This window comes from Pungitius pungitius, chromosome 1, assembly GCF_949316345.1.
Source record: "Pungitius pungitius chromosome 1, fPunPun2.1, whole genome shotgun sequence".
Classification (NCBI taxonomy): domain Eukaryota; kingdom Metazoa; phylum Chordata; class Actinopteri; order Perciformes; family Gasterosteidae; genus Pungitius; species Pungitius pungitius.
Window position 1 is genome coordinate 6,017,081 of NC_084900.1, and position 20,315 is coordinate 6,037,395.

The following is a 20,315-nucleotide window of genomic DNA, read 5'->3' on the forward strand; positions in this document are numbered from 1 at the left end:
GAGAGACGGAGAGATAAAAAAAAAAAAGCATAACTCCTCACATCTGCCAATGAGTTACACCAGCAATCATTTACCACTTAGACAGTAGTGCAGAAGCCCCCCCCCCCCCCCTCCCTCCCGTTCGTTGTCCTGGCAACCGGTGCCTTGGTGATTGATTCCTTGCCAGTGTGGCATCGCTGCGGGGAATAGAGCGCGTGAGCTTAGCGTGCTCGCTACATCTTTCTAATTAAAATGGGATTAAAGAGTCATCGCCGTTGTATGTTCAAACAAATGCAAGGCTGCGGAGGAAATCAATTTTGGTAAATGTCAGGGCTGCTGAATACAACTACGGATAAACAAATGTAAGCGAGCTCAACGTGCGGATATGCACACTATATGCAGATTTACCTACAGCCCTTTTGCATGTCGGGGGGGGTTGTAGCGATCGGCGGCAGCGGTGCCTCCCTCCGTCCGGGGAGTCGAGCTTGATTGACAGCGCGTGAATCCTGTTATGCAGCACAAAACACCAGACACAACAATGACTCTTGTTTGTTGCTGTGTGCTAATTACAAAAAAAAATGCTTCAAATTGGAGCTTAATGTACATCCCAAATGAACAGGGTTTTTTGTTAATGTAATTGGATTAGAGGAGTCAATCATCGTTGCTGTCGTCTTTCTGTTTACCGAGATGCAGAATATTGCTCCATTCACAGTTTTGAGACTTGATTACGGCACATTTTACACGGTGGAGATTGCGGTCGCTCTGTTGTGTTGCAAAGCATTTCTCAATCAAATGTAACCTGCTCAAGATTATGTTGCAGAGAAAGGGAATTGACACGTGTGTAGCCTTTTGCAAACAACGCTTCACTCCGCAATGGGTCCATTTTACATATAATAACACACCTGTTTTGGTTCGGCATGTGCCCTTTTTCTTCAAAAGATCGGCTCGAGTCACATTTCAGAGTTTCTTGAAACAAACCACAGCCCCAGAGTGTCGCCACAAGGTCTCCGTGCCAAGAGAGTGGAGGATCGTGAGCATCAAAGCAGAGAAAAACCGAGTGCAGTGCTCTGTTTTCAGATTTCAATCAGCGCGAAACAGTTAGCTACGTGCAACATAGTGCCTTGGACCTGTTCCCAAGTGGAGCTCTTTGGCTCCGGCTGTGTGGGATGTGTCATTACAGCAAAGGTAATAATAGGCCGGGGGGGATTTGTAATATGGCGCTTTTTGAAAGGGGACCCTGGCAGAAAAAAATAAATGGGTTTGGTTGTAAACAACGGAAAGCCCGTTTTTGGACCGATATGTCATGTGACTCAAACGTATGTTAAATCTCCCCCAGCCCGCGTAGAAATGCGAAACGGGTGCCCCCCACGAGTCCCACGTGCCTCTCTCCGTAAGTAACAAACTACTCTCCGGAATGAAAGTGCAGTTACAGCCCTATGAAACGCCAGTGCCTGCATTCGGCATTAAATCAATACAGGCCTGTGTGGCCCTCTCAATCTTCAATCAGTGTGGGTGTTCTTAGAAAGCGTGCTAACATGTTTTTTTTTCTGCTGTAAAAATTACATTTGACAACACGGAGCATAGTGAATCCTTCCATTCCTCGTAAATTGAAAACATGTCTGTGAGTGAATACTATTCAGCGCATTACGCGCTTGATTGAGCGGAGTTCATGCATGCGCGTGGCTCTGATTAACACGCCGCACAGGCACCCGCTTCCATGCGAATCAGCGGCAGTAAATGAAGAAGCGCAGCCGCGGGTGAACGGCGTGACGTCTGGCCAAAAGCAGTAGTTTCTCATTCTTGGTAACCGCGGTGAAGCTGCTGCTCGAGGAACGAGGACCCCCCCCCCCCCCCCCCCCGGGGCGGGTGGCGGTGAGATTTATTACTGGTTTCCATGGTTTCCTGGGGATGGCTCCCATTGACCCATGCCCTCACTTTTCATTTTGCACCAAAGGCAGGTCAAAGCTTTCACTTATCCCGTAAAACATCCCAACGTCCGGATTGGAGCGCTGGGCCCCTGTCTGTGTTAATCAGAACTCGATGCGAGACAAGCGCATTGTTTACAAGCAGCAAGCTCACGTCCTGACCTTTTTAACACGTGGTCACATGTGTGCTACTCCATACCCAATGATCTTCATGCGATCAACCACTCCCCCTTCACTCTGAACAGGTCGGCGCATGTAGCCATTTCTGCTGTGGACACAACTCTCATATGGCCAGAATAACAGGAACGCTAGTGTCTTTCTGCAAGTTGTTCAAGTAGATGAAGGTGGATGACAGTAGACTGTTTCTTTTTTTTCTTCTTTCGGGGTGTGTGTAAAAAGTCACACATACGTGTGCGTGATTGGTGTCGGGTTTGCTCTCATCTTGAGCGGAGAAGAAAACCATCTGGGATTGTGTTTGTGTTAAGCAAAGTGCAACGATTTTCCACTCCCTTTCTCACTCACGCACACGCACACACAGGCGCCTGGCATCATGCGGGGACTAATGTGGAATCTAAATCTGGACCTTGTTGATAGAAAATGGCAGGTCACACTGTTTGGCATGTGATTCTCACAGACCCGCGTGCAGGCAATGGCGCTAATAGATAATTGCTAGCTTAATAGGAGACATGATTTTGTGTGATATGGCACTCGGATCCAGCCACTGTGTTCCAATATTTTTTTGTATTTATCGAAAATATATCCAATGTTTTTTTTTTTTTTGATTTCACGTCAAGGCACTTAACAATATTTTAACAGATTTAATATTTTTTTATTTTCTCTTCATGAAAAAAATATGTCTCTTCATTTTTCAGATGATGATTGATGATGATGATGATTTGGATGCAGTGAGACCCGCGACTAGCTGCAAGAACATGCCTTCCTTTACGTTCCCCCCCCACACACGCACGCACACACACACACGCACGCACGCACGCGCGCGCACGCACGCACGCACGCACGCACGCGTGTCTCATAGACACAAGCGCGCTCATCATAACTGTTGCAGACTCACACCCTCCCCCTGCGCCTCCTACTCATCCTACTGATTGGAGTTGTCAGGAGTCAGAGGGTCACAGTGGAGGATGTCAATAGGCCTCATTCGCAGACACAGAGACGCACGCACACACACACACACACACACACACACACACACACACACACACAAAGTAAAGCAATAAAGGAGAGAAGCAGACTAAATGACAGACAGGCAGTAAAGCGGTCCTGTCTTAAGTGTGTTTAAACACACCCCACAATCCTTCCTCCCCCCCCCACTCCCCCTCCCCAGCACGCCAGCAGCTGTGCATCAACTCGCTCTCCCACTCGCTACAGCGGCGCCAGGAAAGCGCATTCCATTTATATTCATTATTCACCAGTCAACTGCTTTGATTCCAGTGATCGGATATACCCTGCACCACCCACTGGCTCCTCCCTCGCTTCCCTCGGTCCCACGGGGCGGCTCAATGTCTCTCCTCGGCGCGCAGGGTTGATGGTCGTGTCTTGTGTGTGTGCGCCGCGTTTCCTTCACGCGCCCAGAATGGCGCTCGCCGCGTGGCAATCACCGGGCTTGCGGGGCGCGAGCAGAGAGACGAGGGATTTGATCCTGGATTTGTCCTTAAAAGAAAAGGAGCATTTCAAAGCCTTGTTACACAACATGACTTAATGTACTTAATGCATTTTCTTTTCTTAAGCTCCAATCATGTTGCTAAATGTCTACTCACAGAACTCTCAAGGTCACTTTTCACACTGGATTTTTTTTTTTTTTAGTAGCACCTGATGATTTGCTGGTAGAGGGATTTGATTATCTGAAACTAGCTTAAAAAAAGCTGAAACAACTATTTGACGAAAAATAATGAAGAATTTGATCTGCTCATAAATTAATGAATATCTTTTGGGCGTGCTGTAGAATAACGATGCTTGCTGACTAATGCACGGTTTCCATCGAATACAATCTTCTTCCCGCCAAAAGGTCCCAAGGACACAAAACAATACATGAATGAATAAAGGTAATACAAGTTTTAAGCAAAACTTCTTTAATATGGATTTAATGCAATTGTTATATTCTCGTATTTTTAGACACAGGCACTCAAAAAGGACCCGAGACAGGTGACTGCAATTTTCTCATAACAACCCCCTCCTCCCACAGGTGTATTACAGCCGCTTTCAGGTAAACCATCATCATCAACCATAAGGTGCTGCCGAGCAAAAAGAAATGTCTGTTTGACGGGGCTCAGCTATCTTTATCTCCCGACTATAAGCCGAGGGAACCACGCGCAGGGGCTCACAGGCAGTTTTGCGCTCAAATTGTTTTGGGCACCTGTCATCCTCTATTAAAATTAGCAAGCGCACGTCTAAATAAATGCCATCAGGCTACGGCTGATGTACCAGCGTTTGGTAGCCATAGCCCCCTCCCCTCTCCTCCTTTCCCTTGTTTTTTTTGAGCCGTGGCATTATATAAAGGCCCGGCGCGCCTTTCACAAAGCAGTGCCCTTAGCACGGTCTTAAGCTGTGCATTCAGTCAGTCAGCGACAGCATCTGGAGCGCTGAAACCGTGAGTGACACGGGAGGGTTTGGTGTTAGCTTCGCCATTTGTTTTGCCCACACGTACACACACACACGCACACACACACACACACACACACACACACAAAAACACAGATGCGAGCACATACAGGCAGCTTTTGATCATAATTGTGACACTGCCAGCAGTGAGGGAGGTAACGCTCTTGTCCCAGCAGGGATTGGGCATGGTTGTAAAAGTAAATGAAGCAGATGGGTCTGTTTTTGAAATGGTGGCGCAGGGGGGAAAAAAGAAAAGAAAAGGCTCCTTTGAGGCATAAAGTGCTTGTTAACTTTGAAGGAATGTGCTGGCACAGCTACTGTAGGAATAATGTTGAATAAACGTACAGTATTGATGTACATCTACCAACCTTCAATTTGAGATTTTAGCGTGTAGCTGTAGCGTGACGACTTGACTCACACTTGCCGGTCTCCCTCCCTCTTTTCCCCCGATTAGACTGATGCAGTGTGGAGATGTATGTCAGGACTCTACACACACACACACACACACACACACACACACACACACACACACACACACACACACACACACACACCACATATAAAAAGTGAACTCACGAAGGCGTGGCTCTCGGTCAGACTGTGGGTCACCGGGCTTTTTTCCACAAACCTCCACTCTCGCAGGCTGCTTAGCGGTGCCCTCGCTCTGCGGATAGGGGGCGCTGCCTAAATTAGCCAGTCAATGACGTCCAAGCTTAGTCCAACAACAGCTGACACACACACACACTTGCACCCTTCCCCCTTTACTATACCCCCCTCCCCCCTTACTCTGCATAGACTTTTTGGTTATCTGACAGCACAGTTGTATGTGTTAGCATGTCTGTGAATGTCTTTGTGTGTGTGTCTCTTTTGTCCAAAGAAGCCTCCTCATATGGAAAAGCAGTGGCGTGGCTTTGAATTGAGTCTTGTCTAAAGAAAGGATTTCCTTTTCGTCCATCGGCCTTTGTTCTCGCGGCGTGCCCCCGAAACGCTGTGCTCATCATATGAAACAATGTTACTTCTACTTACCACTCATTGGGATTCAGGCGAGACGTCGTGTCAAAACGGCAAAAGGAAAAGAAACCGGCCTGCGGAGAGCTGTTTCCCGAGTTTGAGTCTCCACTCTGGCGTGGTTGTTGTGTTGGAGTAGTTGTGGCTCACTGCTCACGGCCAATGGCCCGGCCCCCCTTCTGTTTTTTTTTTTCTTTTTTTTTTATCTGTGTGTGTGTGGTCAGTTTTTTCCGAGGTGCCTGCTCAGCAAGCGCTCTCCGTGGTGCTGACTGAGACGGGGCGAACTGGCGCTGTCCGCGGTGCTATCATCACTATTTCGGGTGGTCCTTGCTGAGCTGCAGCTGACTGCGTTGGCTTTCGCCCGCTCCGTCCCGTTTTGCTACCTCATCTGTTTCTGCCGGAGCGGCTGCCGACCGCGGCGCTAACGCTGCTGGTTTGAGCCGCCGTGCGGTCCGAGCCGCCCGGTAAATCTTTGATAGCTGCAAGCAGATCCGACTGTCACTCCGGATCCGTTTTTTTTCTGAATCGTAGGCAGCTAACCTGTTTTGTTTTTTTCATGCCCATGTCATATCCTTCCTGTTGAATGTGCATCAGATATAACAAATGTGTCATTGCTCTGGCTTGTCTGTGTGCAGGCACATTTGAGGACCGTTGAGGATTTTCCCTGTTGTGTTGTGTTTGGTGACTCACTGCGGCGGGAGGGGCGGGTTGTCACTGGCGATCTAGTGGCGCCCCGCTTATCTGCTTTGACTTTGCGCAGCCCGTCTGCTCTGTGCAGGTGTGGAGAGCGTGCCGCGCCCCAACGCCACGGCCGTTGTCTTCACTTTCAGTGGTTGAGCTGCAGTTTAGAGACTTCTGTGATGTAGGCTTTACCTTGAGTTATGCATATCCAAACATGTGACACCTGTGTTTACGCAGAACTTGTTTTCAAATAATGCCAAGAAGCAGATCTAATTTAGTGAGGTTGCATCTTAAGGTATAAGGGATATGTGTAGTAGACTAGGAATTCATAGATGGGGGATATTTTGACCCGAAGCGGATCCTCACTTCATCTCCCCAAACATTACCATTATTCTCTTACTATTATATGCCGTCCTCTACGGCTGGCATGTCGGCCTTCAACATAAATCGCATCCCTGCGTGCGGCGTTCACACCGGTGCAGCCGTGGGACTTTTTCCTCCTCCAAAGACGCGTCTCGGCACTTAACAAACGAACGAACGAGCGCGCGATGCGAGCGAGGGCGCCGGGCGCTCCGGAGGGTTTGCAAGCCTCTGCGAGGCCCGATGGTATTTAAAACGGGCCCCGTTCAGCACTTTCCAAACGAGATGTGAAATGTTAAGCAGGAAGGACTCCGCGTTAATGCGGCCACCCCTGACCCCCCCCTCCCCCCTCCAACCAGCCGAGGGCGACGCGTCCTCAAAACCTAATTGCCCTCACCTTGAGTTCAACAGATGGAGCGAGGCGAGAGTCGAGGGAGGAGCGGGTCGGGGGGAGTGTGCCACGTTCCCCTCTCGCGCTGGTGCATTTGATCGCTGGCTGGAGGTTGAAACGACGCGCCTCTCACCTTCCCTCGCTCTCGTAGCGCGTTTTCGATAGCCACAGGACGAATGTATTGGATTGCAAACCATTTGAGGCGCACACCAAATTAGCCCTTTTTATTTTTTATTTTTTTACTTTGAAATGTTTGGAAGTCTGATTTGAGCTGCTGCCAGATTTCCGTGTCTCATGTTGTCTGAAATAGATTTATTTTTTTTCCCCCTCTCCCGGCTCCCGAAGCGAACGGTGTTTGGCACCACACCAAGATGATCCCGGATGAAGACATTTCCTGAGATGGTGCAGACGCGTAGTCTCCGGTGTGCAGCCCCAGTTATGTCTCGAGTTCCTCTTTTGTGTGCACGTTCTTGTCCATCACACATTCTCCCCCGTTTTCCCCGCGTCTCCTCGCGTTTCGCCTCGCACGCCTGCTTGAGCACATGTTCAGTCGTCTCTTGTTTATTTTTAAAACGAGACTCCGTCGGAGCCGGCGCGAATCGCTGTTCTCCCCCCCCCACCCACCCGCCCACCCAGGCCCCCGCTCCCCACGGCGGGGGCCTGGGAAATCACCACTCGCAGAAACCCATCAAAAGGGGGAGCATGTTGATTTGTACACGAGAGTCATATCCTTCCTGCTATTACAGTATGTTGCAAGACGACAAGAGTTCCCCCGGAAGGGGACCAAGTCATGAGCAGAGGAGACGCAGAAGTAGGTCAGCTCCAAGGCGTTTGTTACATCATACATATTCATAAACAGCACCCAGTTGTTGCAGGGTGAACTCACTCCACATAGACTGTTTATTCTGTTCATTGCCCACCCACCCCCCTCCCAAACCCTCTTGTCCTCTATTAAAATGGTTAAATAGTGAACAAGCACCCCGACGATAACACGAGCGATTGACTCCGCCGCATTTGCATGTATTTTGGCGCCGTTCTATGAGTTGCGATTGCATGTGAGCACCTCTCCATCGCAGTAAGTCACACACACACACACATTAAATTGGCTCTAAAACATCAGCTACGACGACGCATTATTGAAAGGAATAGTGTCATATGTTGAGAAATGAAGAGAATACCTCACAGCTGTCTTCGACATGAAGCTCCAGTCAGCAGCCGGTTACCTGAGCCGTGCACAAAGGCTGCGAGCTGCGGTTAGCCGCCGGGCCGCCTCAGTCTGGAGGTCGAGGGGTTTGTCGCAGGGAGTTTACGTGACAGGCGACATCCCTCGGTCCGAGAGCGGCGACTCCGATTGGTTCCCTTCCAACTCCAAAGACCACAAAACTCTAGAAAGTCCCCCCCCCCCCCGCCCCCCCCCCTTTGGTTCGGCACCCAGTAAAAGCCCAATGTCTCGTCATCCTTAGGCTAAGCTAAGCTAGCCAGCTGCTCTTTGTAGCAAAAATGTGAATATTCCATTTTGAACAGGTCTAAAATTCTAAACATTTGTAAGGCTGAAATATTTTCCACTTCTAATTTGACACTTGAATATTTATTGGGAGTTTGACATAACGTCCCTTAGACCCTTTCTTAATTTGAAGTGCAATTTCAGTGGCGTGGCGCTGCACTTGTCCTTCAACCATTGTGGATGAAAAAGAAGCGCTGAGGGAGAGTGAACTGAACACAAACTGAGTCAGTCACAAGGCTGCGGATTGTACGAATGGTTCCAAACATGATGCTATTTCTGCCAGCCACTGTTATTCACTCAGCCCTAATATAATCAGACACTCCAACACAAATATTGTGCAGGGGGGGGTGAGATTGACCTCCTCCCGACTCTCGGCAGCCTTCGCTGCGGTTTCGGGAATGATTTGTGAGGTTTTTGTGGAGCTCTTCACTTCCAGTAACTGTTGGTTTAATTACTGTTGTTTGTTTAAGAACCACCTTCTGTCTGAGATTAAAATGCAAACATTTACCCCTTTTTTTCTCCGCTGGCAGTTAACGTCACAATGCTCTCGTATCACCTGGGTTGGAAAAATAGGGTAATTAGCGCCTTTGGGCCCACGCCTCCCAGGTGGCTGTTTAACGCAATCACCGGCCCTGTGGACAGTATCTGGAAGGCCTCTTGTTCGTTGTTACCACCTGCCATGAACAAGCCTTAACCTATATATTTTGTTTTTATCCCTCCCCCCCTCTGCAGTCAGAACAAGGAAAGAAGAAATGAGGTAGGGGGGGGGTGGGGGTTTAGGAGCTCATGCTGAAAATATTCAAGAGAAAAGGCTCACGTCAAATAGAAAACTGGAACAAGGGGTTGATGGGGGGGGGGGGCGAATGAAGGAGGTTGCGAGTGAAAAGGGAACTCGTGCATCCTGCCGGGCTTTTATTTTCATTTTATTCTTACAGAACACAAAGAGTGTGACTCCTACACGGGGCCGATAGTCGACGTAATCCAGCTAAAGCTAGCGCGAGGTTCGCCACGTGTCCTCGCTGCGTTGCCCTGGTGTCTGTTCCACACACTCGCCGGGTCGTCTTTTCTTAGCGCCGCGGAAACGTTCGCCTCGCTTATTGATTTGTTTTGTTTTTTTCCCGCGCCCCGCACGGCGCATCTCTGGGTCTCCGGCTCGAGGTGCGTATGCACAGGAGATTTCGCCGGCTGAAGACGGCGCGCAACACCGCGCAATTCCTCGTCTTTCTATTTCCGTGCGCGGCCTCGGCGGTTTCAAAACGCCCCTCGACGGCGTCTACTGCGGAGAGTGAAGTAAAAAGAATGTCATCCACTGATCACTTTCGCTTCACCTTAAATCTTTTGTAGCCCCTTTTTTTTCCGAAAGGATATCCCCTTAATTGTGGAGAAAGGCGACTTAAACACCACGTCTGAGACTTTTTTTCAGCAGAATGAAAGGCATTTGTTTTTCTGCACCGAAATAAATCATTTTTGGGGATGTGATTGTTGAAGTGGGGCCATTATGTTGATTAGGCCTAAAAGACATAAAAAGCAGGCTTGAGCGGTTAATTTATGCAGGCTGTGATTGTAATGGCACGACATCCATTGACCGCATGACCATTAATCTAATCTCTGCAGTCATTAAACCATAAGCACGAGGTCCTTTTTTTCTTTTTTTTTTTTTTTCTCCCTCGGCTCCCCCTTCAGCGCCTCGCCGTACGCGACCTGGCGGGCCGCAAGGGGTCAAACGCGCTCGGGACTCCTTTTTGCCGATGCTGAGCCTCATGGTCGGTGTGTTCGGCGCAATCGGACGTTATTTGAAGAGAAAAAGTCGGGCACACCTCACACGTAGGTTCAAGAGTAACGTAAGCCTTCAAGCCTTAAAGCTTCTAAAGGGTTAAAAGCTGCATTATACCCGTTGTTTTAACCCCATTCGATGAAGGCGTTGCTTGTAGTTTTTGCTCAGAAGAATCCTCACTCGGCTTTGCGGTGTTCACTGTCTTTCATTTCATTGTATGGTTTTATGGCCTTAAAAAAAACCCCAGAAAACTCTGTCCAACCACATGTCGAGCAGCGCCAAGAGGCTCAGTTAAAAAGCTCTAGAAAAACACAGCACATTACCGGCACCACAGTAAATAACTGAAAGATTAGGTGAGCCACTGGCTAGCGAAGACGGTGGAGAAAAAAAAAAAAAGCCCAATATTTCCCTCAGGGGTTGTTTAAAACTCAATAGGAGCTAAAGGGAAAGTCAATGATGTAAATTCACCAAGTGACCAGTGAGGTCTTTCATAATGATTTAAACTTACGTTTTCTTTTTTTTTTCTTTTTTTATGTTTCTAATTTGTTTAACAAAGAGAGACAAACGTATCATCACTGTGGCCGCCCTCGCTGTTTTCACACCTTCTCCTCTTTTCATCTCCCGTCTCGGTAAACACAGTCGTCAGTGTAAAGAGGCTAATGAGCCTGTGGGCCTTTCGGCATTTGCCACACCTGGAAATAGCATTTTGCTGTTTACGCGCGACCTCGCGTCCTCTCCCCGGGTCCGAGATATATATCAGCCTATTTTTAGTGCCCACGGTTTTCGGGGCTGCTGTTGAGATGCAACAGCTCGACGGTGTTAATTTGTGCAACCTTTTTGTTTTGTCTAGCTGCCGAGTGGGAGGCTTCCAATCTGAAGAAAGTGGAGGAGGCCTACGAGACCGTCAACATGGAAATCAGGTGAGGGGAAGAAATAGAACCGGAGGTTAGCTTCCGTTGTTGCGTCTCTGTAGCTCAGTCCTCAAGCATTTCTTTGTTTTTGTCTCACATTGCTGTGTTTTTGTAACCCAATCCTTAATAATAGACTCTACCCCGTTTGTGCTTCAGCATTAAGGCAAGCGGCGCAGTAATGGATTTGCACAGTGATGTCTAAGGCTAATCTAGATGAAGAAAAAGAAACGCTGTGGGTAGGCCTATTCAAACCTACCTGGGAATGAGTTGTTTCGAATTTTAGGGCAATTATTCATCTCTAATTATTTTTGTATTGCAAAAAAAAAAAGAAAAATTCTTAGTCATAACAAATCAGCCAACCCATGTATCATGTGACACGCTTCTTCTCGCTCTCAGAGGTCCTTTCTCTGAGCTCTCGGGCCAGCCTGCAATAGCTGATAAGTAGCTACCGTGGCCCCCAGGCCTGCAAAAACTGTTCATTACAGTAGGCGGAGAGATGGCTGTTACCAAAAGGTCAAGATCCCCCCCCCCCCCCCACCCCTCGCCTCCACCCCACTAAACAAACTGCATGGAGGGGGGGAAACTGCTGGCCTGACCTCCTGTCCTCTAGTTCTTAGTCCACATTGCTTCGATTGCTCCTGGTCATTTACTCGCACGTGTGCGTGTGCGAGAGGATCCCCCCTCCCCGCCTCACCCCCCCGTGTGCTTTTATCAGTGTGCAGCCGTACCATTAACATGAGATTAAAGCCTTTGTACCTTTGTATTCCCTGACTAGGCTGTAAAGGGTAATTTCCGCAAAACTTGACCTGGTGCAGGAATGCCGTGACCCCTGCCTGCACGGTCGCACGCACGCACACATTTGCGTGGCCCTGCGTTGCTTTTTCCTGACCCCCTCACGCCACCCTACACTGTCGACCTTGAGCGAAACAATCACTCGCTCCAAACATTTGTTAACCCCATTAGCAATTCTGGGGTTATGAATATGGAAATAAGGGCCCAGTGTGCCGTTTGAGATAGGGCTTAGTTCCCTTGTTAGCGATTAGTGGAGAAAAGCAGCCCTCGCCAGCGCAGATAATTGGAGCCACGGCATAGAAACGGGGCTTTAAAGGGCCACCTAATCAACACGCTATTCAAGAAGTCAGTCACTAAGAGCAGCGGGGAGAATAAAGCCACATTGTCAGCACAGTTAGGAGTCATCAAGAAGTTATTGGAGCGGCTTGTCGGAGACTTGGAACAAATGACCCACATCCAATAACCATTTCTCTCCCACTGAAAGGGGGACTTTGTGCTGTGCTGCAGATGATGTACTTAAGCGAATTATGTAACTTATTTTTTGGAATATTTTTAAAGCTGAACCTGAAGTTAATGCCGGTTTTACGGTGCCCTTATATTTAAATGAAGCTTTTAGTTCCTCAGTTAAAGCTGAATTCCAGCTTATAGTTGTCTTGTTGTTGTTTTTTTTTGTTTGTCTTAGTGATCTCCGGGAAAAGCTGGCCATTGACTACGGACCAGATTGGGAGTTTCTGTTTTTGAACAGCCAGTGTTACAAGCTAAAAGTATATGAGTAAGTAGGAGTTTTTTTAATTGCTTTTTTTGATTCATCTGCTGCTTTTGATCTACCATTGTTGTGGATGTATGCAAAATCCGCTGCTGTCATTATGTATTACAAAAACACACGCACTGACCAAGCTTATTAATATATAATAAAACGCTATAAAGAATCATTGAAGAATCGTTTAACCAGACGCTGCTTATTATTTTCATTTAAACTGTGAATTTCATCCGAAACAAACACCAATCATCTCAGTACCTGCCTTTTTTTTAAATTTGTGAGCTCTAAGTCACCCAGGAGAAAGCCAGGCAGCTAAAATCAACTTAATTTAATCAACAGAACGAGCTTCTTTTACTGTCTCCTGCTGCATCCCTATGGTGCCTGCTGGGGTAGAATCTGTTCTCCTCAGGATTACTTGCCAGCTGGAGCTTTTAGAAGCCTGTGGGTGGTTGCGGTTTTGAAAGAACTGAATCTGAGATCTGCACCGAGGATACTACATTTTTCCCCAACATTCTCGGAATCTGTGGTTTTCCCCGTGACACCGGTTTGACTTGTTTGCTTTGGCTGCCATTTAGGAGGCAAAATCATCCCATAGACATCCTTTCAAGAGACCGAAGAGCACCATTTCCACTAGCATCGACTCAATTGAAGCTACCAGCACCCTCCCAGCAATGTACCAGTCTGCCCCCCCCCCCCCTCCGCCCCACACCCCCGCTCCCCTTTATCCTTGCCGTTTGCCTTGAACTGTGATCCTGAAAAGATCTGACATTGACAGACACATAAACCAACAGCTTCGTATAACGCTCCCCTCCCGCGGCCTCGAGTAGCGAAACCAGCAGAGCCGCAGCTCCCCTCCAAAAAATGATGGAAAATAATCACACGCTTCTTTCTCTTGATCATCAGCGGAAAGCATCTTACAATTGTGTGTTCCTCCCCCCCCCCCCCCCACACCACCACCACCACTGCTAAACTCTAGATAGAGATTATTATTGACATTATTTCACATTTCAGCTGTTTAAGCCCACCTGACAAAGAGTCAGCCCATCGCAATTCCACCGTTTTCCCGGGGTTGTGCCGGCCACGGCCCCCATAATGAGCTCTCCGAGGCGGAGTCCCTACCTACAGCGGCAGTCTATTATTCCTCTCGTGGGTATGTTGACACTCCTCAAAGCGACTTAAATCGCGGGGGGGGGGGGGGCCGCGACTTATGCAAGACTGTCAGGTCGGATCGACTCAGCCTCGCGCTCTCGCGTCATTAGAAAGTACAGCAGTTCAGTGAGTCACGCCCCGCCACTGCGGGTTCAGCTCTTGACGGGGGGGAGGGGGGGAGACGAGACGAGGGGCGCGCCAGTCTCTGCGGAACGCCACGGGGTTTTCTTTTCCGATCGCGAAAGAGAGAAGACGTCCTGAGACGCGTCCGTGGCGAGATGAAGAGTCACATGCGGCGGATTCGCGCGAAACCTGCGTAACCGGGCTGAGGGCCTCGTTAACCATGATGGAAATGTTGTCTGACGAAGTGGCCGTGCTACAGGTAGATGTTTATGCAGGTCCACGCCTCGGAGGAGCGCGGCTCTTTGTCGCACCTGGCAGCTTTCAAACTGTCTAAATTAGCTAAATTGGCTAAATTAAAGCATGACATTTAGAATTACTCTTAATGAACCTGCTCGTGCAATGAATTGACTTCAACTGGGGGGGGGGGGGGGGACACCAAGGATTGCATTCACCTGCTTTAAGATGTTCATTCTGTGGTGGAAAATGTAAAAAAAAAAATATTTTTTATTTTTGAAGAACCAGGAACATTTATAGCAGCGCTATGAGTCGAGGCCGTCTGACATCACTCTTGTGTCTTCGCGGACTCCCCCCGGTTTCCCAGCTGGAGTGTCAAGGTTGGCAGTGGCTCCCAGGAAGAAGTGTCTGGCCCACAAACGCCTGTTTTCCAATGGAGGCCACTTTGATCTCTATATCAATACAGCAAAATAATAGTCATAATCGTGCAGATGTGTGTGTGGTTGAGGGAATACTTGGTCCCTCTCTCTTAAGCGGGGGGGGGGGGGGTGGGAGAAAGTCCCTCCATCCTCCCGTTGAATCACCGGCCTCGCCCGCTGTCGGGGACGCTGGTTGCTTTCCCGCCGGGAGTCCGGAGGCCCGTGGAGATTGTGGCCCGATCCACAGCAGGCGCCGCCATCTGACGTGGCAGGAGCTCTCCGCTGGTTCAGCGGACCGGGCGGGTTGGCGATGAGCGCGCGTGCGTCTGATGGGGGGGGTCACACAAAAAAAAAAAAAAATCATCGGTCTTTGTCCTGCTGCCAAGTCGACAGCGAGGGAGACGAGCGTGTCAGAGTCTGTGGGCTGGTTGTGTTGAAACAGTCTGGGTCAAACTTTCAGAATTTGATATTTTTTGTCGTTGCACAGCTAGAAAGAGAATACACCGAACGTAGTAGTCCCAAAGAGACCGGGGACTAGAAGGAAAAAGCAATATAACCTACGAGCGAAACAGAAAACTGTGCAACTGTAACACTGTTATGTTCATTTGCTCTACAACTACGTAGTAGCGCAGCTTGCTTCATTTAACATGATGAACTCCTGCCATGTTCGACAGGAGTTGTAACCCATTTATACATTTTCTTTTCGTAGTTGCAACTTGGTATCCTGTCTTTTATAATAATGGCATAAATCAAAATAGTATTCACTGTAAAAAGAGGCACATTCTGGTCTGTGGTTGCACGCAGAGAAAGAAAACAGCATTTAAATGTCCCATTTGAAGAATTACCCTTTCAAATATAACTGTTTTAATCACCTTCAGACCAAAAAGGGATGAGTTGTGTGTGAAAATGATCAAACCTGGTTTAAATCTTTGATCCCTCAAAATGCTTCTGTCACTTGTATCCAATGTCAGTGTTGGGAACGCATGTATTATTAGAAAATATTATAGGTATTAATATCAGTATAATTAATAAGACAAATCAACAAATCACCAACATTTATTAGGTACAGTTGCTCAAAAACAACTGACGTCAATAATAAGTAATTAGCAAAAATAATATTGAATGATATAATATTAACATCAAATTACTCCAGGGCACAACCCTTGTAAATATTATTATTCTCATTATGTATATTAAACTATCTGATTAGCAGTTAAAAAAGGACTTTTTAAATAACATCCGTCCCTAACCCCGTCTCCCCGTCTTCCATCAGCAGCCCTTCCTTATGAAGAGCACAAAATGGCAGCAATGTGGGTTCTTTAGAGACGACTAGGAGAACTCTCATCTAAGTGATCTGCCAGTAGCTATCCGCCTCATTGCCCAAAGTGATGGCTCTGAAAAATAAATACGCTTCAAGTTGTGCTTGTTTTGTGTCCCGTTCTGAATATAAATTCAGCCATCGTTTTGAAAAAGGCTCTTTAGCTTTCCATTATTACTATTATTCTTTCCCCCGAGTAGTTTACATGGGGGAAAAGGGGGTCTCTGCCATGCATTCCAACACGTTGTTCCACAGAAGATGCCTTATGCACCGACTGTCAGCTCTGCGTGAAAAAAAATTCAATGCCAAAATATAATAATAAGCCGCTTGCATCTTTGCTCCTCCATGTGGAAAATGAAGGTAAAGGGAAAGAAATGGCCTGCTTTGAAGCTGCCATTGGCTCTCCTCTATATTACCAAGTGAAAGGAACTGCACTGACCCAATCTCACAATGGTCATGTTGATTTATTTTCAAACTCATGGAAATATAATTGTCGCTTTTTCTAAGATTAGCTACAGTACGGGAATTGGATTCCATGATTGCGCTTGTGAGTTGAATCTGAACTACGCAGACCCCCCGCCCCCCCCCCCCCGCCCCTGCGACAGCAGTTGATTGTGTATCGGATGCATTTTTTGGAAGCCAAATGCACAAGACAGTCGTTCCTGAGATGAAAGGCTCAACAAAAGTAAAGCCAATCCCATTTGATTCAAGACGTTTGACATTTGTCGCTGCCGAATAGTCGATGCAATACAAATGTTACACACCTGAAGAATGTAATGCAGCGCTTTTGCAGGCGCTTGTGAGGCCAGATGGGGACAGAGCTGCTGCACACGAGATGCTCGCTCACTCAGACCGATCACATGATCCCACAAGCAGAGATAATAGTTTGAATGTTGACAGCCATCGACGACAATAAGTGAGTCCGACCTGTTACAACTGTTCTAAGGTGTGTGTGTGTGTGCGCCCGAGGTCGACCGGAGCGCTGTCGGTTTTCTTGCTGTGAAACAATTAACCGCGTCACTCCGCGCTGCCGAGCCCGGCCTTTGACCTTTGCCAGTGTTACCTGTGAGCCAATTAACCAGTGGGGCTGTTGTTGCTGTTTTGCCGGTGAACTCCACCCACAGTCTAGTGGGAGAAGGGCTTAATGGCCGCCTCCTCCCTCTTGAGTGGATCTCAGTGGACCGAGGGATAAATATACATGTCTCGATGTCACCTCGTGAACAGCAGTTGGATGACAGTCACAACTCTAATTAGCAGCGGACTGACGAATACAACAGTAGACGCAGTTCAGCCTCTCCACAGTAGCATTGCTGTCAATGTTATACAAGGATGCCTTAAAAGGCCAACGGCTACGTTTCCCTCAAATTCTCCTTGATATCACATCGCGCACATTAGAAAACACGAGGGCCTGTATGCTGCCTTAGTGCTAACGTTTGTCTTGACTGCAGCAGCTCTAAGTGGAAAATGGTTAAATTGAACTTGCAGTCCCATCCAGTGGAGGTGGGAGCGCCAGACGGGGGCAGCGACCTGCCAGCGACTGACACGGCGGGTCCCGGCGCATTGTGAGCTTCGTCCTTTCATGCTTTGTGTCCTCCGCCCAGCGTGCCGTGCCCCCCTCCCCCGCCCCCCCCCCGGTTTCCGCACGTCACCATCCGTCACAGTTGCGACCTGTTGAGGCGGCGATTCACTCGCCGAGCGTCGCCGCCCTTGATTCCCTCCCACTCTCGTCTGCACACTTTTGTTATGTATTTATCTTCCTGCCTGCCACTTTCTTCCGCCTTTGTTCTCCTCGGCTATATTTTAACCTTGTCTTTCAGTCGCTGTCAGCCTCGTCTCTGCGAAGCCTTCCTCGTTGTCACACTGTGCTCTTTTTTTCCGAGGGCGGCCGGGCACAGTTTGTCTCAATGTGCACGTTTTGACCTTTTTTTCGGCCGCGTACCGTTTTCTGTTTTTTGCGGGAGGCGAGAGTGTGGAGTGGTGGTTTTCGGCGACGTGGAGCTTGTCAACCTGCGCATCCGTTTTACGTGTTTTTTTTAGTGGCATTTCTGATTCCTCCCCACTTATCTTTTATTTTTACCGAGCGGGGCGTTTTTTTTCCGCGCTTTTTCGTTTCTCAGAAGAAGCAGCCACGTGGAGGCGAGCGTCCAAGGTCAGATTGCAGCTCCCTGGCTGAAAAATAGCCTACTTTTTTTTTTTTGTGTGCGTGTGTGAAAGTGCTCACTGGCGTATCAGCAAAAGTGGGCAGGGATTGATGGCTTTGCCTTGAGGGAGAGAGAGAGAGAGGGTGTTGGGATCGTGATGTCCAGCTGGTGTGAAACTAAACCATTGACATCACTAGAATTATTATTAATAATCACTGAGATAATTCACAAAATAAATACATATCTAACAAAGGGACTAATAACCGAACTGTGAATCAACTCTCATAATTGATATTAACTCTTAGCTCATTAATAGAAAAAAGTGGACTATGCTTCCAGCCACCATTACAACACATCACATCGCGTCAGCGACACTCGACGCAATCTGAATGACACACATTTCTATTTATGTGTTCGTACGTGACACCCTGTGCCAACTCATCAAGGTGATGCCACAGTTTCACTGGATGAGATGTCATTCATGGTGGTGCTACAGGAAACATCAGGGAGTCCCCAAAGTCAATAGGATTTATTATGTAAATCTAAGTATTTTCATCTGGAGATGGTTGTTGGAAATATAGTTTGAGAATAAATGATCGCTAAAAACAGCATCCCAGGAGGAACCTTGCTGCACTGTGGGGTGGGGGGTGGATTCCCAACAGGCTTAGTCACAGTGAGACCTATTTAATTCTTCTGCAACTGCTTACTTAAAAACGATGCTCGTGTAACGTCTTCCTTCCTGTACGTGTGGCGGAGGGGGGGGAAGGGCCGTCCTGGGGGGGGGGGGGGGGGGGGGGGGAGAATACAGTAGACATGAAGGTAAATAAATACCTTCGGCATTTTTTTTTCTTTTTCTGATGTCAAGCATTGTGCTTTTGGCCCCTCTCGCACTTCCCAGCCCACGCATGCTTTACCCCGCAGCCGTTTTTCACCGTTTGTTTCCCCGTCTCAAGGCCTTCGATGAAGTTTGTCAAGTGATGGCCTCTCTGCTCGGCCCCAGCGAGCACATGAGGGACGACCTCTGCTAATGGCTGACTCCTTTAGAATCGTTTTTACTTTAGTTTGCTGATTAGCTTTGACTCGGAATGCGTTTTGTTTTATTGTTTTATTGATGCCTTTTTACGAGTGGATCAATGGAAAAACACAATATTGAATGACTCTCAGCATACACAGTAGGTTTACGAAAGCTTTTTCTCTCCCCCCCCCCCCCCCCCCCCCCCCCCCCCAAAAAAAAAAAAGAATGAAAAGATTATAAGATTATAGCTCTGACAATTCATTAATAAAAATGTCTAAAATGCGGTGAAACCTGTTTAATAACATATAAAGAAATATAGCATAGAGCAGCTGGAGGATATGCTTATTTTTTTACCTTTTATAATGACAACTTTATTTCTCAATGACCTAAAACGTTGTTGTTGTGTTTCTGCTGTGCATTTTCCATTCCACTTTTAAATTAAGACGCCATAGCATCAATCCAGTGAGAAGCAGCAATGAATCAAAAAGTAATAATCACAAGTCTTCCAATCACTTTGATGGTGGTGCTGATGTATGTGTTTTATTAGTCTTTTGTCAGCATAACGGCAGCATAAAAGTGAGCTGGAAAAGTCCAAGAGGTGAAAGCAAATGTGCCATTGTGCTCAATGTGGATGTGTTGTGTGTTGTGTGTTGTGTTGTGTCTCCCGCTGCAGGTACACTTATACGCTGTGCCCGTTCAATCAAGTCACACAACAGAGCACCGCGGGAACAGAGGTCTCGTTGGGGTAAGTTCAAATTTACATTTTGTAAACCAATCACATGAATTCACACGGCAGCATTTTTACGAAAGGACCCGAAACCAATACCTGCGCTATTGATTTCAAAAATAAAAATAAAATTGTTATTCAATCTCTGTTAGGCTCGGTGTGACCTTTAATCAATCGCTAACAGATCTCTATTATAGTTTTAATGCCTTTTGATCAATGACAAACAGGGGGCAGGTTTCATATACTGCTGGGGTTTTATTTCCTCAGCCTCGAAGGGTTTCAATTTCATCTGAAGGATTATTCTCCGGCCTTTTACAATCCCCCCCCCCCCGGGGTGGGCTGTGTGTCAAGATGCCTGCGAGCTATGAAAAATACACCTCTGTCTCCATAGAAACATAGATGTTATATATTATACACAAGAGTGTTAGCACGCAGATTGTAAGTGAAGTTTAACGTTTTCTTAGAACGTGGCATTTGTTTTGTTT

At 47.6% G+C, this 20,315-nt stretch overlaps 1 protein-coding gene across 2 annotated transcripts in view; it reads left to right on the plus strand.

Moving 5' to 3' along the window:
- Positions 1 to 20,315, plus strand: part of LOC119222185 (glucosidase 2 subunit beta-like) — a 71,480-nt gene that overhangs the window by 47,855 nt on the left and 3,310 nt on the right. For both annotated transcript variants that reach the window (XM_062560874.1, XM_037478586.2), the window contains exons 11-13: positions 11,092 to 11,161; positions 12,627 to 12,716; positions 19,777 to 19,848. In XM_062560874.1, the coding sequence (XP_062416858.1) occupies positions 11,092 to 11,161; positions 12,627 to 12,716; positions 19,777 to 19,848 (232 nt within the window). The remainder of the gene's footprint in view (positions 1 to 11,091; positions 11,162 to 12,626; positions 12,717 to 19,776; positions 19,849 to 20,315) is intronic.